This window comes from Pinus tabuliformis, chromosome 7 (assembly GCF_031772625.1).
Source record: "Pinus tabuliformis cultivar Carrire ecotype Pingquan chromosome 7, CPIR1, whole genome shotgun sequence".
In the NCBI taxonomy this organism is placed as follows: domain Eukaryota; kingdom Viridiplantae; phylum Streptophyta; class Pinopsida; order Pinales; family Pinaceae; genus Pinus; species Pinus tabuliformis.
Genome location: NC_142293.1, coordinates 764,384,810 through 764,400,728, shown reverse-complemented (window position 1 = coordinate 764,400,728; position 15,919 = coordinate 764,384,810). Strand labels below are relative to the sequence as shown.

At 37.3% G+C, this 15,919-nt stretch overlaps 1 protein-coding gene across 2 annotated transcripts in view; it reads right to left on the bottom strand.

Annotated features, from left to right (window-relative positions):
- The window catches only part of LOC149249794 (protein MANNAN SYNTHESIS-RELATED 1-like), a 133,766-nt gene that overhangs the window by 51,934 nt on the left and 65,913 nt on the right, over positions 1-15,919 (bottom strand). For both annotated transcript variants that reach the window (XM_089458784.1, XM_089458783.1), the window contains exon 4: positions 1,086-1,171. In XM_089458784.1, the coding sequence (XP_089314910.1) occupies positions 1,086-1,171 (86 nt within the window). The remainder of the gene's footprint in view (positions 1-1,085; positions 1,172-15,919) is intronic.

The following is a 15,919-nucleotide window of genomic DNA, read 5'->3' as shown; positions in this document are numbered from 1 at the left end:
GGAAATCAATGCAGGGCTTAACTACACCCCTGATCAATATTGTCACATTTTCAAAAAGGGTTATTAATTTTCGCATTTGCTATGCTCTAAATTTTTAGAGTAGACAAAATGTATTTTTTTGTTTTATCTCTCCTGTTTTATCTGGCATCAACATTTGCTTTGTGTCTACCTCTCCTATGTCTTGTTTGGTGGTAAGAGTCCTGACAGCTATGTTAGAAGCCAGACAGATGCCATTTCAATAAGGAAATAGAGGAGAAAGAGAGGAAGGACTGACTACAAGAAAGTTGAGCAAGGGATAAGGTCGATAAGCGTACACATATTACTTTTCGGATTGAGATTACAACATAGAAATTAATCACAAAAAATGAAAAAGAAGTGAAGACCTAATATATGTTGAGTCCATAGAAACGGAAGGGCAATAAACACAAGAATGAATGGGAAGGAAGTAAACTAGTTGGTATGCTCTTTACTTTTCTCCTGGCATGAGTTCATTAAACACCTCTGGTGACTAACACTTTAAACAACGGAATGAAAAAAGAAAAACCAATAAAATTTTCAAATTTCTTACAACCAACTAAACGGAATCGGTAGCACAACAGGAATGAATCAAACATAGGGAGTTCATGCTTGCTTTCCTAAGGATGCAAGATCAGTACCACTAGAGCCTTCTTCAGTTCTGATCTTGATACCTGACGAAGATTTTAAATAGATATTTATACAAAACAGAAAAAGTGAAGTGAGTGCAAAAGACCTGATAAACAACACTTGCTGTCTCAATTACACACAAAATAGATATTGGACCCATCAGCTTCATATCAGCTGTACAGAACATACACTGAAGCATACCAATAAACCAGACTAATTGTTATGACACGTTTTTCAATATTCTGGAAATGATATAAAATGTTTATTTTGCTTGGCCAAGATCATATCTGCTTTGTTTTGGGGTCACTGGTACCAATTAAAGTTTAAAGAGATATCCCTGTAATTGAAGAGAAATCCCCACATACCGTCAGCATTTTTGATAAATGGCAGAATTGTCAATCCAATATTATATTATTAGTTGACAATTGAGCTACACTCACCCGTTTGGCTCCTTGTGACCATCTTTAATGGTTGGTATTAACAACGTGGCCCCCAAATATTTTGATACTACAACAGCATCTGCAATCTATCAAGGAAATAGAGTTAGCAAAGAGGTCCATAATTGAAGCTCCAAGATAGTCATTTTACTGTTTTCAGTCAAACAAAAATGGATGTCATAGTACCTAAATTTTTCTTGATAAAACATCATAGACAGAAGTCTTCTTAATTTATTTCCTTAGGCAATATTTATGATTAAAACTGTGCAAAATTCCACGCAAGGAAGATATATCACGATTCACAAGAATGTCTAACCAGACAAGTGGACTTATATTAGACGACTTGGGGTATGGTTTATGAAGGAAATTATATCAGCAAAGAAGCTTCCTATTTGACAATCAAGACCTTGAAGTTTCAAACGAATCCCTAATAAATAGATATCCAGAAATGAGTACGATCATTAGAAGGAATAAAGGGATACCATCAAAAGTAGACTAGAAATCATACATTAAGCTATTTATTGTCCTACTTCAGAAAACATGTAAAGCGATGGGTCAAAGGGTTGTAGAGTTTTATGTAATAAGATAAGAAAATTATGCAAATGATATGTGAAACTTTATTGCTTGGAATAAACAGATATATCTATTATATATGGTTTAATCAGATAAATTTTTATTGCCTATATTTCAGGCTCGCTAACATTCTTGTCAACTTCAAAGTCAAACATCAAAGTGGAACCACTGTAACTAAGGGTCCCAGTTTCAATCAACAATTTGGCCTAGACAAGCAACCTTATGTAAAATCTGCACATATGTATAGGAAAAGAATTAAAGTCAAAATATAATGGAAAAGCCCAAACATGCAAATGACAAATATTCAATAACGGGAATATAAACAAATATGTGATCTATGAATAATAGGAACCAAATGCAAACTAATGTTCAATGAGAGAAATGTGAGGCAAAGAAAGGGGTGGGGGTGGAGCGCAGGAAGAATCTTTATATAGTCTGTTTTTGAGGTTTAGGGTGATAGAATTTGGTATTTAAGTAAAAATATTAAAATTGAACTTTTCCTCAAACCGTTTGTCATAGCGAGGAAAAAGACCAACTCAATTGAGTAGGTCCATACTCGGTAGACTTAGCCAAATTGATACTAAATCATCCCTCGAACTGATTAAATGGCCGAGTTGATACAGTTTGCGGTCAACTCAATCAACTCGGATGAGTCCAAGTCTGAGTTGACTGATTCTTAAAATACTAATTAAAACCACTTTAATAAATTAAACTTAAATGTATCTTGTTAATGCACCTGTGTGACACTTTACAACTTTGTGTATGATATGTTCAACGTGTGCCTTACTTTTGGCCTCATTTAGTAAATTATCTGTATGTGCCCACAATCCCTCCATCCTGATCCTTCACTGTCTCTTTGAATCTCCAGATACCATTTCAAAAAGCACATACAAGAGAATACACAACCGCAAGAGAGAGAGATCCATTGATATTATTCCAATGTATTATGTAGCATTGCATAAACTCCAAGTCATAACTCGTAAGGTCTAACATATGAAATCATGTGTCAGGTATTACCACATCATAAGATGGCATTATTAGATTTTATTCAAAAATGTTTTTGAAAAGCCTGTGCAATGTTTCACACCAATTCAACATTTTGGGGTACCCAATGTAGTGTCCCAAAGGAAATTTTGTCTTTAGAGTTCAATTCTTGTATAGGTCTTTCAACAAATTATATATATATTTATATATATACATATAATTTGTTGAAAGCAATTGAAAAAACAAATGCAATAGCTAAATGATGATGAGCCATATAAGTCAGCCATAAACTTGAGTTTGTGGATGGAATCCTCTCAGAGTTAGAATAGCAGTTCCCGCCCCTTGGGAAGTACCAAATAAGTTACTACTAGAATCAGGATTTTGAGCATAAAGATTCCACTTATATATATATCATAATAGCAGTACACATTTATCCACTCAAATAACAGTAGGTATCCTTCTATATAATGTACTAATGATATTAAAGATATTCAACAGCCATATGTTTATCCAGCAAACCACCATAAGTTAGGTCTAACTGTCCAATGAACAGTAACCAATAATCCACCAATATAATTCCAACTGTAATACCAATATTCGATGGGACAATATTCCAACTGTAATCCATTAATAACAATTGCCCTAGCACTATCCAAATCCGCTGTTACTATCTAACAACTCACTGTTATGGACTGTAAAATTTCCAGGCACTCTTGCAATTGCCAGCTGGGACCTTGCTGTCCCCAAAGATCTGCTTCACTGTCAGGTAAGCTTGTAACAGAATTTTCATCCAGATTACCTTCGCTGTCCTGTATGCTGTCTAACCACTGCCTCGCTGGCTCCATTGCTACCTGAGCAGTCCAGAATGGATTCGCTTGTTTGTTGTGTTGATTAGTTGCTGCCTCAGGATTGTGGCTGGCTATATTGTTACCCGCCTGCGGCCAGACTTCGGCCCTCCGCCCTTCCTGCAGCCTCCTTTGAAAACTACAAAACTTTCTCAGTTTGGCCTCAGATTGCCTCACTGTTTCCAGACAGAACCCTCAAAATGACTCACTGCCCACACAGAAGCCTCAGGATGTATACGGATGTCACAGATTTGTCTCCTTGAGACAATCAACCCACAGAGATTTCCTTGCTTGCCAAAACCAAATGAAAGATAGAGGAATAGAGAAAGATAGAGGGTTAGCTAGGGTGGGATCATCTCCACCGAAACTAACCAAGGGGAAAAAGGCTCTTAAAACCCTCAGGGCCTCAGCTCCAAAGAAACAGAGATATTCCAATCCACAATGATGATTAAATGATTTCATCCCTCTCATATTTATAGATTCCTTTTGGGGGTTCTTTTCCTTACTTTTGTGAGATGGGTTACAACTTACAAGTTTAGCCCCAACTACCCCAAATTTACCCAATGTTGCCCCAAAACATTGGATAATCGGTTTCCCCCTTTATCATTGACTATAGCTTACAGGGTTGGATAGCCTACTTCATCCTCCCTTGGGTGCTACTATGGGTGAAAAGCACAACAACAAGGAAGCTGAAAATGTTCCAAATCAAACAGAAGACAACACTAGTTTGGAGGAAAAACAATGAAAAATCCCAAAAGGTTCTACAGCACTATGGAAAATGTGCAGTTGGAGGAGCTATGGAAGATTGCAGCTGGAGGACCTTCCTCAACAAAGGGAGGAATGGAAAAGGAGACTTATAAGAGATGGTAAGAAGCAAGTTGTTTTGTCTATTGTTGTTGTTGACGAAAAGGATGAATGGAAGAAAACTATCACAAAGTGTTGAGGAAAAGTGGCTTCTACAAATAAGTAAGACAGGAGTATCAGTTTTTTATGCTACCAAGTTCTAGAAGAGGTAGTGTTTTGTAAAGCCCGAATTGGGCAATTTAACCAAAGAATTTATTCTAGAACCTGTAACTGTAAAATTTTAACCCAACAGTATAAAGCCCTAATTTTGAAACTTTAACCAGACAGTAACTAAAATTTTAAAGAAGAATTAAATTTCAGGAGAACACCTGGTAATCCACTGAAGGTGTTGTTGTTCCCACTACTGTAGTTACCAAACTATCTTTTACCTCCCAGCCTATCTAGGGTCTACCTGTACAGTCCCCAGATCTAGAAGACAAATCTTCTGGCCCCCGTGCCCAAAATTCCAAGAATAATCAGGCTCAATGTCTGACTCTGTTAGAAATTCTTGTCCCTCTCTGTAAGACTCACCCCAAAATCTCCTCCCTGTTTCACAGTATTCTCTCTAACTCCTTGGTATGGTCTTCTCCCTTCTCTTAAATCCTGAACCCCACCGCCTCCCTATCTTTGTGTTGTCAGTCCCCTGCCTCCACCATTTTCCAATTCTTCTCATTGTCATCCTCCATCTTCTCAACCCTCCTTTTCCCTTTTGGATAGAGGTGTGGCTCATATATATAGTTTAAGATTTTGGCCATATTTTATAAATTTTAATTTCCAATGTAATTAAATTGATTTAATGATAGATTTGACACAAAGTGTTTCATTGTAATATTCAAATAAATAATTTTATTTGCTTTAATAAAAATTAAATTATTTAAATTTAATATATACATTTCATTATCCTTATCATATATATATTTTAATTTAAAAAGATTAATCATAGAGGGGTACACATATCAAGGCCCCACTCGATATATTTATTATATTCTGGTAAGTTATGACTTTATTTCGATAATCGATTCATCAACCTAAACTTAGACTTTTCCCAATATTAGCCAGTATGTATACTAGTGCAATATATGTGGTTCATGCATATGTAGTTATCATATGGATGCCCCGTATACATGCTAATATTCACATTTTGTATGTAATTGTAGGTGGGTCACTACATAGATCCCTCCTTCCGAAAACTTCATACCAAAGTTAGGGTTTATTTAGTATATTAGTAATTATTTAGTGATTATTATAATCATATAAGTATTGTGTTTCAAAATTGAATTTTTGTTTGACATGAGGGCATTTTAAAATTTGTGTTTTTGAATATTTAAAATTTTATAGCAATAATAGTCATGCCATGCACCTACCGGGTTCCCAAGCTATTCTAGAATCATCTTATCCTTCTTAATCTTCCGCTCCCATCCTATCTGTCCTCTCCTGGAATATGTCATGGCCTCAGCTATACTAATCTAACCATACGTAAACCTAAAGAACGGCAACGTCGAGTATATCAGCCTAATTTCCTAGTAGGCATCTGGCAGTCATCATCACACGTCCAGGGGAGCATGAGTTGTACAGCCCTCCCATGACTCCAGGTTTTTTAGGGTAAACGGTGGGCAACACCTTCACTCCTCCTAGTAGGACCAGGGTCAACACCCTATCATGGAATCTTATTGAGCCTCAATTGTTCTTGAAATTTTGTCATCACGTGGTCGGTTTGGTAATGATATTATCTACAATGTAAACACTTGTCCACACATTATAACATATGCATCAATATATTTTTAAAACAAATTGTATTTAAATAATAGTTTTTGTGTATTTCACATATGTTGTTATCTACGGTATTGATCTTTGCGTTTATATAACGTACTTGGCCATGTCCAACCCATATATCTGTAAGTTAGCTTTCATATTAAAATGTAGTCGTTTTTTTATTTCCATCTCATCAATCATGTTGATATGCAGAAATGAAATAAAATTATAGACATCTCATCCATAACATAATTCATAATTTAGATTTCATAGCAAAGTTAATCAAATACTAAACTTCATATTGGTATCCATATTCCAGCAATGTTAATTAAATAACATATTTCATATTGGTATCCATGTACTAGCAGAGTTAAGCAAATAACATATACCATGTACCAGCGAAATAAAATCCATTTTTATATGTGATAATCCAACATAATAATCTTAAGTATCCAACTTCAAAATAAAGTAAATATATACAAAATAAGGTTTTAAATTCATCAAAGTCATCACAAGTTGGGGTATTTTTGACATATGGTCTCTGTATCTTCCTAGGTAGTCTATCCAAGGCTATACTTGTTCTACTGGACCTTAACTTGGTCTACCAGGCGGTTCCTCAATTGTCGAACCCTACGTTCCAGTATACAACGTACGTAATGGTTCGACCGAAATGGTCCCCTCGTCCGATACCTGCAGTTCCTTCCAGTGAAGGTTATGAGATTTTTCAACTATATAATGTCTTAATACGGATACCTGAAATACATTATGAACTTTATGCAAGCGGGGTGGCAATGCAAGACGATAGGTGACGAGTCCGACTTTTTCCCGAACTTTGAATGGCCCAATAAATCAGGGTGATAACTTTGTTCCTTTTGCAAACCAGATTGTGCTTTTGTTGGGTCTGATGCAGATGAAAACTTGATCTCCTACTTCATAATTCCTTTTTGTCTTGTGAGCATCAGCATAATTTTTTTGTCTATCTTGTGCCTCTTTCAATCGTTGTCTAATTTGTTTTACCTGTTCCTCCATCTCTTCAATTAACTTTGGCCCGACTATCACCCGATCTTCTAACCTGTCCCAACTTAATGGTGTCCTACAAGGTCTGTTGTACAATGTTTCAAATGGAGGCATCCTAATTGAACTGTGGTAATTGTTATTGTATGTAAATTCAACTATGGGTAAGTATTTTTCCCAGTGTTTATGTTGGTCCATAACATACATCCTCGGCATATCTTCTAATATTTGGTTCACCCTTTCTGTTTGTCCATTAGTCTCAGAATGATAAGTTGTACTTAAATTTAGTTGAGTTTCTAAAGTTGACTGCATACAAGTACAGAATTTTGAAGTAAATCGTGAATCTCGATCTGATATGATTTTTAGGTACTCTATGAAATCTGATAATTTCATTTATAAATATCCGAGCTATGTCAGGAACTTTGTAAGTATCTCTTACAGGAATGAAATAGGTGTTTTTCATTAATTTATCCACCATAACCAGAATGCCATTATGCTTTTGTGGCATAAGAGGTAGTCCAACGATAAAATCCATAGTAATTATCTTCCATTTGGTCATAGGAATGTCATGAGGTTGTAGGAGATCTGCTGGATGAGAATGGTCAGCCTTCACTTGTTGGCATTCGAGACATTTTGCAATTAATTGGACAATATCACGTTTCATGCTAGCCCAAAAGAGGAGTTTTTTTGTATCGGCATACATTTTCTTTACACCAGGATGTGCACAATACAATGTTTTGTGGGATTCCTTAAGAATGGTGCCTTGGAGATCCCCATTATCAAGAATGTACATGCTTCCATGTAATTGCAAAATTCCATCATCTTCTAATTCATATCCCTCAAACTTAGGTTCTTTTGTATTTTTACTATCAAGGTTGGATCTCACTTTTAAATACCAACTATCTCTCAAGAGATGTTCTAGTACTCGCTCCCTCAAGTCTACCTTGATAAGTATGAGGGAAAAGATCTTTGGTTTTCTACTTAGAGCATCTGCCACTATATTCTCTTTCCCTTTTATGTAGGAAATTCCAAAGTCATACTCACTGAGGAATTCACTTCATCGTCTTTGTCTAGCATTCAAGTCCGGTTGGGTAAACAAATATTGTAGACTTTGATGGTCACTTTTAAGCATAAAGCTCCTCCCTACAAGATAGTGTCTCCATATCTTTAAATCTAACACTACAGTGTCTAACTCTAAATCGTGCATGGTGTAGAGTCCTTCATGAGGCTTTAACTTTCTTGAAGCATACGCTATTACTCCCCTATCTTGCATTAATCCTGCACCTAATCCTTTCTTAGATGCATCTGTACACACAGTAAAGTCCTTGTCCATATCAAGTACTTGTAAGATTGGTGCACTGGTCAACAGTGTTTTAAGTTCAGAGAATGTTTTATGACATTCCTCAGTCCATTCATACCTAACTCCTTTACGCTAGAGGGTTGTGATAGGATTTGCAATTTTGGAGAATCCTTCTACAAACCTTCAATAGTAGCCAGCTAAACCCATAAAGCTTTGCATTTCATGTGCATTTTTCGGTATTGGTCATTCCATGATTGTCTTTACCTTCTCAGGATCTACTGAGATTCCTTCACCAGATATGATATGAGCCAAGTAATGAATCTTCTTCTGAAAGAAAGAACATTTGGATAACTTTCCATATAACTGGTGTTCTCTGAGGCAAGATAAGACTATCCGCAAATGTTCTTCGTGCTCTTTCTCATTTTTGGAGTAGATGAAAATATCATCTAAGAAGACTTGTACAAATTGATCGAAATATTTGCGAAAAACGTTGTTCATAAGGTTCATGAATATTGTTGGTGCATTGGTCAACCCAAATGGTACCACAGTGAACTCGTAATGCCCGAAGCGTGTTCGGAATGCAGTCTTAGAGATATCACTTTCCTTAATTCTTAATTGATGATAACCTGATCATAGATCAATTTTTGAAAAGACAGAAGCTCCTTTCATTTGGTCGAAGAGGTCATCAATTTGAGGCATTGGATACCTATTCTTTATTGTAGCTCAATTTAAGTCTCAGTAGTCTATGCATAACCACAAGGAACCATCCTTCTTGACAAAAATTACAGGAGCACCCCAAGGTGAAATATTGGGACATCCTATATCCAATAGTTCCTTCAACTGAATTTGTAATTCTTGAAGTTTTGGAGCTATCATTCTGTAAGGTGTTTTAGAGATTGGTTTTGTACCAGGTTTCAATTCTATTGTGAGATCCAACTCTCTTTCAGGAGGTAATCTTGGTAGTTCCTTTGGAAAAACATCCAGAAATTCGGATAACACTGGATATTGCTCTAAGGATGGTCCTTTTTCCTTGCTTACTTCCTTAACTACATATACCTGACAACCTTTCCTTAAGCAATGCTTCATTTGCATTGTTGAGATGATGATACCACCCTCCTTGACTTCAATACCAATAAAACCTGCCTGTAGGTACTAATAGTAGAAAAACTATACCCGTATGTCAGCTTGAATTTACAAAAATTATATTTATCAAATCTAAATGTACTTCAGATGTTAATAGTCTTATTATATGTCCAGGTACCAGGAAAAGTTGCGATGGTCAAAACATATCAACGACGATGGCGCCATCGGGTAGCATCGCCATCACTAATGCCACCACCGTCGTCATCATCATCGCCATCACCACCACCGAGACCATCATTAGCGCCAACTGCTTCAGCACCTGAGTTAACCGTTATAATGCGCTTGTTGGAAACCATCTTGGAAACATTAAAAGGGACGCCAATAACTAATGCCAATGAAGAGTAACTTCAACTTGAGGGAAGAAACCAAGGGGAGCCCAAGACTTTTGATTATAGACAACCGAAGGAAGATATTTCTCGAGAGTTGCAAAAGATCAAACTCCCAAAATTTTTAGGAGGACGAACTGGGGAACGTGCCGAAGCATAGTTAGAAGGAATGAACATATGTTTTGCGCTAAGAGAGTACTCTTCTACCTCCAAGACGAAGATTTCCATCTTTCAATTAAGGGAAAGTGCCTTGGTTTGGTGGGGAAATTTGGAAAAACAATTACGCCTCACAAAGGATAATGTTCCCTGGGAGTTGTCAGAGGAAAAATTCCGCGCTAAATACTTGCCACCTTGCTTTCAAGAGTAGGAAGTCGGGGCCTTTCATATGCTAGTCCTGTTGAGAAATCTAGGGCATGAATAGTTAAAAGATTTCTCTACTTGATAATTGCTTTTGATATACTTTTACTTCTTAGCTTATAGTCTTTTCTTTGTTATGTTATTATTATGTTCTTTGCATCAAGACAATTATCAATATGCACAATAAAAGACAAGTGACACAGTATGTAAGCTTGTCATCCAGGGCCAAAATCTCTCACCTCTTGAGAGGAAAACCCGATCAAAATTATTTTTCTAGGTATTCAATTGATAAGTACCAAGACCATGACAAAGACCCTTGACTCTAGTATCCTCCCAAGAACCATGTCACTAACCTTGATGCTCTACCTCTTTTCTTTCTCGACTTTCTTCTTGATCTCGAACTGCTCTCCTCGGTTCCTTCTAGAGAAACTCGGTCTCTATACTTCACACTGCTTCTTCTTGACTTCCTCTAGAGAAACTCGGTCTATAGATCTCTATCTCGGTCATCCAGAACAAGTATCCCAGAAGAACCCTTCCTTTGCTGACCCTAGAAGAAACCTTCCTTCGCAATCCCCAAATGTAACTCTCCTTCGCTGACCCAAAAGAATCTCTCCTTCACTGACCCAGAAGAATCTCTTCTTCGTTGATCTAAAAGATTCCTCCTTCGCTTGGCTAAAAGAATCCTCCTTTGCTTGCCCAGAAGAAACTCTCCTGATCACTTCTTCGCACTTCTCTTTGTAGCCTTCTTCTTCGCACTTCTTCATTGAATGTTTGTTGAGTTGCTTGCCTCTAAGTGAGGCTGAGTGTGGCTATATATACACTTCATCTCATGTCCTTTAGGGCGACATGATCACAAGTAGTTAGGCCAACTTCTTCTAGCATGTTCTTCCATTGTTGTAGGCCGACTTCTTCTAGCATGTTCTTCCATCGTTGTAGGCCGACTTTGAAGAGAATAAGTGACAAGGTCTTGGAGGATACTTTACATAGACAAGTTTGACCTTTTACAAAGTGGAACATGACTTCATTATATGACAATGACTAACATTTTATGACTAGATGACAAATAATTGCTAAAGACTCTCAATGGGAGTCTTGACTCAAAAATAAAATCTCTTGCTCATGAAACCTATGAAGTGAGCAATACAATAAATTTATTTTTCTTCTTTACATCTTATTACATAAAATCATAATTACATGTCATTATAAAGACCGAACCTAGTTACACTTTTCAACAAGTCCAAGGTAACAAAATAGTGGAGGAATATGAGATAAGGTTTATGGAGCTTGTGAAATATATTCCTTATCTAGATATTGACAAACGTCAAGCTGAGCGCTTCGTATATGGATTAAATCCTCGAATTAGGGCCATGGTTAGGATGTGGAAGCCATCATTAGAGCCAAGACAGTTGAATGTGGTTGTTATGCAGAGGAGCATCTTGGGATAAAAAGGGATGTCAGACCAATAGGACCTTCATAGCCAAGATTTCTAGGGAAGACTCCATGAAACTTCTTCAGGGGAAGTAGCTCGAGACCACCTCCTTATGGTAATAGATTTACCCCAAGAGTAGTAGGTGCAAGAGCTCCCATGATAGTTAATACTATAGTTGTTGTATCGTCAAACAATTGTCATTGGAAATATCGTGGAACTACTAATAGAGGAAGAAACGCAAGAGGAAGTAGCACAAGAGGACGAAGTTACTTGTTTAGAAACTCACAATCTGACTCAAGGGGACCATCTCAGGTTAATTGTTGTGGATGTGGGGGACCGCACTTTTAGCGTGATTGTCTGGAAGCCTCGTCAAATGTAATGCATAGAGTAGGAAAAGAACCATCATCAAATACCCAAGGCAATCATAGAATCCATGTAGTAGTCAACAATAACCAAGCAGAACATCAGTCCACTGTAGTGGAATCCTCAGGTACTATTAACGGTATAAAACTCAAAATATTATTTGATACTGGTGCGACTGATAGTTTCATTTCATCATATGCATTAAATAAATGTGGGTTGGCAACTTGCAAGCAAAACAATTTCAGACAGGTAGAAATGGCTTCAGGGGAACTTCAATTCGTAGACTTAAGTGTGGAAGAATGCAAAGTTGATCCAGGGGTCTGTTCAACTAAGATAAAATTTTATGTCACAACCCTAGGGACTTATAACCTTGTCATAGGTATGGATTGGTTAGATGCTCATCAAGCTTGGGTAGACTGTTATGGGAAAAGAATTCTCTGTATAAATGATGAAGGAGAGATGATCCAAATCCAAGGTATCAAGAGAAAGGTATTTTTACGCTTCATCTCAACAATGCAAATGAAGCATTGCTAGTGAAGCATTATAACAAACTTATAACAATGCAAAAGAAGCCTTATAACAAACTTTCCCAAATAGATACCATCACCCCCTTGCGAATTTAACCACTCCTCAAGCTTGTCGATATATAAACCAAAAAGGGTAGGAGACAGTGGGCAACTTTGCTTGACCCCGATATCGCTTTTAAAACTTTCAGAAATGCCTGCTGAAGTTCTAATTTTGACTTTCACCACTTCATACAGCCTATGCACGGCTGCTCTCAAATGTTTAGGAACCCCAAGTTCCTCCATTTTGTGCCAAAGCTTATCCCTAGGAACCAAGTCAAACACTTTTCTGAAATCAACAAACCAGCAAAAGACTTCTTCCTTTTTCTCCCAAACTTTTTCAAAGATGTGCCTTAAAGTTATACAATGATCAACTGTGGAATTTTTAGGTCTAAAACATGCTTGCCCTTTAGCACGCTTATCTCTTTCTTTTGCCCACTTGCTAATTTTGTTTTTTAGCATGCTTCCAAATAGCTTTGCAAACAAAGGGTTTATCATGATGGTCCTATAATTGGAGGGATTATTGATGTCAACGCTCTTGAAAAGAGGTATTGCCAGACTAGTTGTCCAATCTGTGGGGAGCCCTTGTATGATGTTGTTGAAGATTTTTGTAATGTGAGGTGCAAGAATCTTTGTGCCCCAATTTAGATATTCTACTTGGAGTTCAGCTAAGTCTTTTGCTTTTCCAACACCCAACTTCTTGATACCCATATCTACCTCTTGTATGTGAAGAGTTCAATATCAGTGTTGACGAAGGGGGGAGGGTCAACCTTGGGAACTTGCTCATAGAGTTGTCTTGCATAGTCAAACCATTTAGAAGTTGTAATATTATTTCCAATTTGTATCTTTTTCGATTGGAGCTCCTTCCAAAATAGTTTGGGATTATTTTTCCCAAGGAAGATTAGTTCTTCCCTCCTTGAAACCATGAAATCGGCCTTTTTCTTTCTTAATAACTGCTTGTAAGTTTTGAGCTTTATGTTATCTTTGTTTGACTCTTTCCACATTCTCCTTGCCTTTTTGCATTCCTCGTCAAACCAAGCATTAACCAGAAAGCAATTTGTTTCAGACTTCTTAATTTTTGCTCTTTTTCACTTTGCAAGTGTGCATTGAATTAAATGTGTTAATTCATGACTATGAAAGCTGTGAATTGTAATTTTCTCCTTCTCGAAGAGCCTCTCTAGCGTCATTTTGAAGGTATTACAATTTTATGGGGTCAAAAGAATTCTGCCCTGTGGGAGATTTTGTTGGACATGCTGAATTTTTTACTCTAATTGTTTCTTTTCAATCCAAGAGAAACATAAATAAATTGGTTTGTGATCTGATTTCAAGTCCCACAGCTGATCTCCAATCAAAACTTCCTCCATTTTCTCACACAAACCATGCGAGCAAATTACATAATCTACTGCACCTGCTCCATTGTAATTATTGCAAGTTAAATTACTAGACTTTGCCCATCTAGTCAAGCCATTACAAATGACTAAATCAAAGGCCCCACATAGAGTAAGCAATCGTTCACCAAAGAGATTGCAGCCCTTGTCCTCTGAAATTATTTCCCACTAATGATTTCTTTTTTCTATAAGCCAAATAGGGTCACAATCATCTTTACAACAAAAAATGTTAGCTTGCTCACTTGCAATCCTAGCATTGAAATCACCCACTATAAGGACTTCACCTAGCTGCGAATATGTTGCAATATCCGCTTTTAAGGCTGCAAATGGATCTTTGTGGTCGAGCCCTCTAACTTTGTATATTTTTGAAACCTGCGGCGCAAAATAGCATGCTGCAATTCTGATGTGGTTTCCATTTTCTGATATTTTAAACCAAATGAATTGCTTATTTGAGTCTTATTTTTCTAACTAAATGAGACGACCTTCAATCTCCCTTACTAAAACCATGATACCCCCATGCCCTTTGCCATTCCATGTTGCCTTGTTCCACACTGCCATCTTCCAATATCCTTCAAACAAAGGTGTCTTGCACTCTTCATGCTCATGTGTTTCTATGAGGCAAATTATGTCCCTATATTCTGCAATAGGCCCTAACCCAGGGCCTCGACTCCATGGGTAACCTCTGCAGTTCCAACAAACTAATCTCAAGGAAACCTGGGTATGACTTGATTGCTATTTATTTTGACATGCAAGGCTCACATTTGAGTCTTTGTCCCTGCTTTCCCATACTGACCTTGCTTTTTTATTTCATGTTGAAGAGTTTGTTGCCTCTCCTTTATTACCATTTTGTTGCTCTGTTTTGGAAGGAGGTCCAAATCGTGTTATCACAGCTTTGCCTTTACAAATCCATAATCTCTTGCCTTCATCTCTTGCTACCCTAACCTTTAAAATTTCCTCCCTTCTTTCCTCCGGTTGTTTTAAAGTTAAATCTTCTTCTAGGAAAAAACGAGAACCCCTCAAGAGATGTTTCTTGCTTAGAATGACATATTTATCATGCAAGCTAGGTATAATGACTTTTATGGGCCTGGCTCTCTCCCCATTAAACTTACCCACCCTCCATGCTTGGCATATTTTCCCTTGCCATAGCAACTTGTCTTTCAAGAAGTCTCTTGCAAGGTCAAGAGTACATTCATTTTTCCCATAGTCTTTCACCCCTTTAATAATTATGTTTGTTGCCCTATTTTGTCTTTCCTTGCCTTCACTATCTTGCATGTTGTCAACCTGAATATTTGTTTCTCTTTCCTTATTAGCAGAATTGCTAATAACTTGAGCCCAAGTTTTGGAAACTTGGGTGGAATCTCCTTTCGTTTCTTCTCTTGCGTTCTCTTTGTGGTTGTTTATTTGGGCAATCATTTTCGCTTTATCCTAGGATGATTTCACATTCACCATCTCTGTACTTTCCACTGCAGATCTCTTTATGTTTTGCACATCCGCCTTCATGTGTTGCCATTCTGTCTTCCCTATCAGGAGAACTTCCTGTAGCAATGCCACTTGTTCTTTTAAAACTTTATTGCTTTCTGCTAAAGCCTTGTTCTCGATTGTTATTATATGAATTTTATGATCTCTTTCCTACCCTTTAGCTTCTAAAACCTCCAACCTTTGTTTTGCATTTAACAATTCTTTCACATAAAGATCAGATGACCAGGTGAGAGGTGTGGATGTGGGACTATATAAGGCAGAATCATCAATGAATTTTCCTCTGGACTTCTTGTTGCCACGTGCTTGTAGAGGAGACTTGTTTGAGTGCTTTTTGCGAAGGGCTCGAGTACTTTTCTTTTTAGACCATTTCTTCCTTGTTTGCTCCCATTTTAGACAGGCTATTCTTCATTTTAAAATGCCCCGATATTGTTTGGCATTGACCCAAACCCACTTCCCAGCTTTGGCGGATGAGGCAATT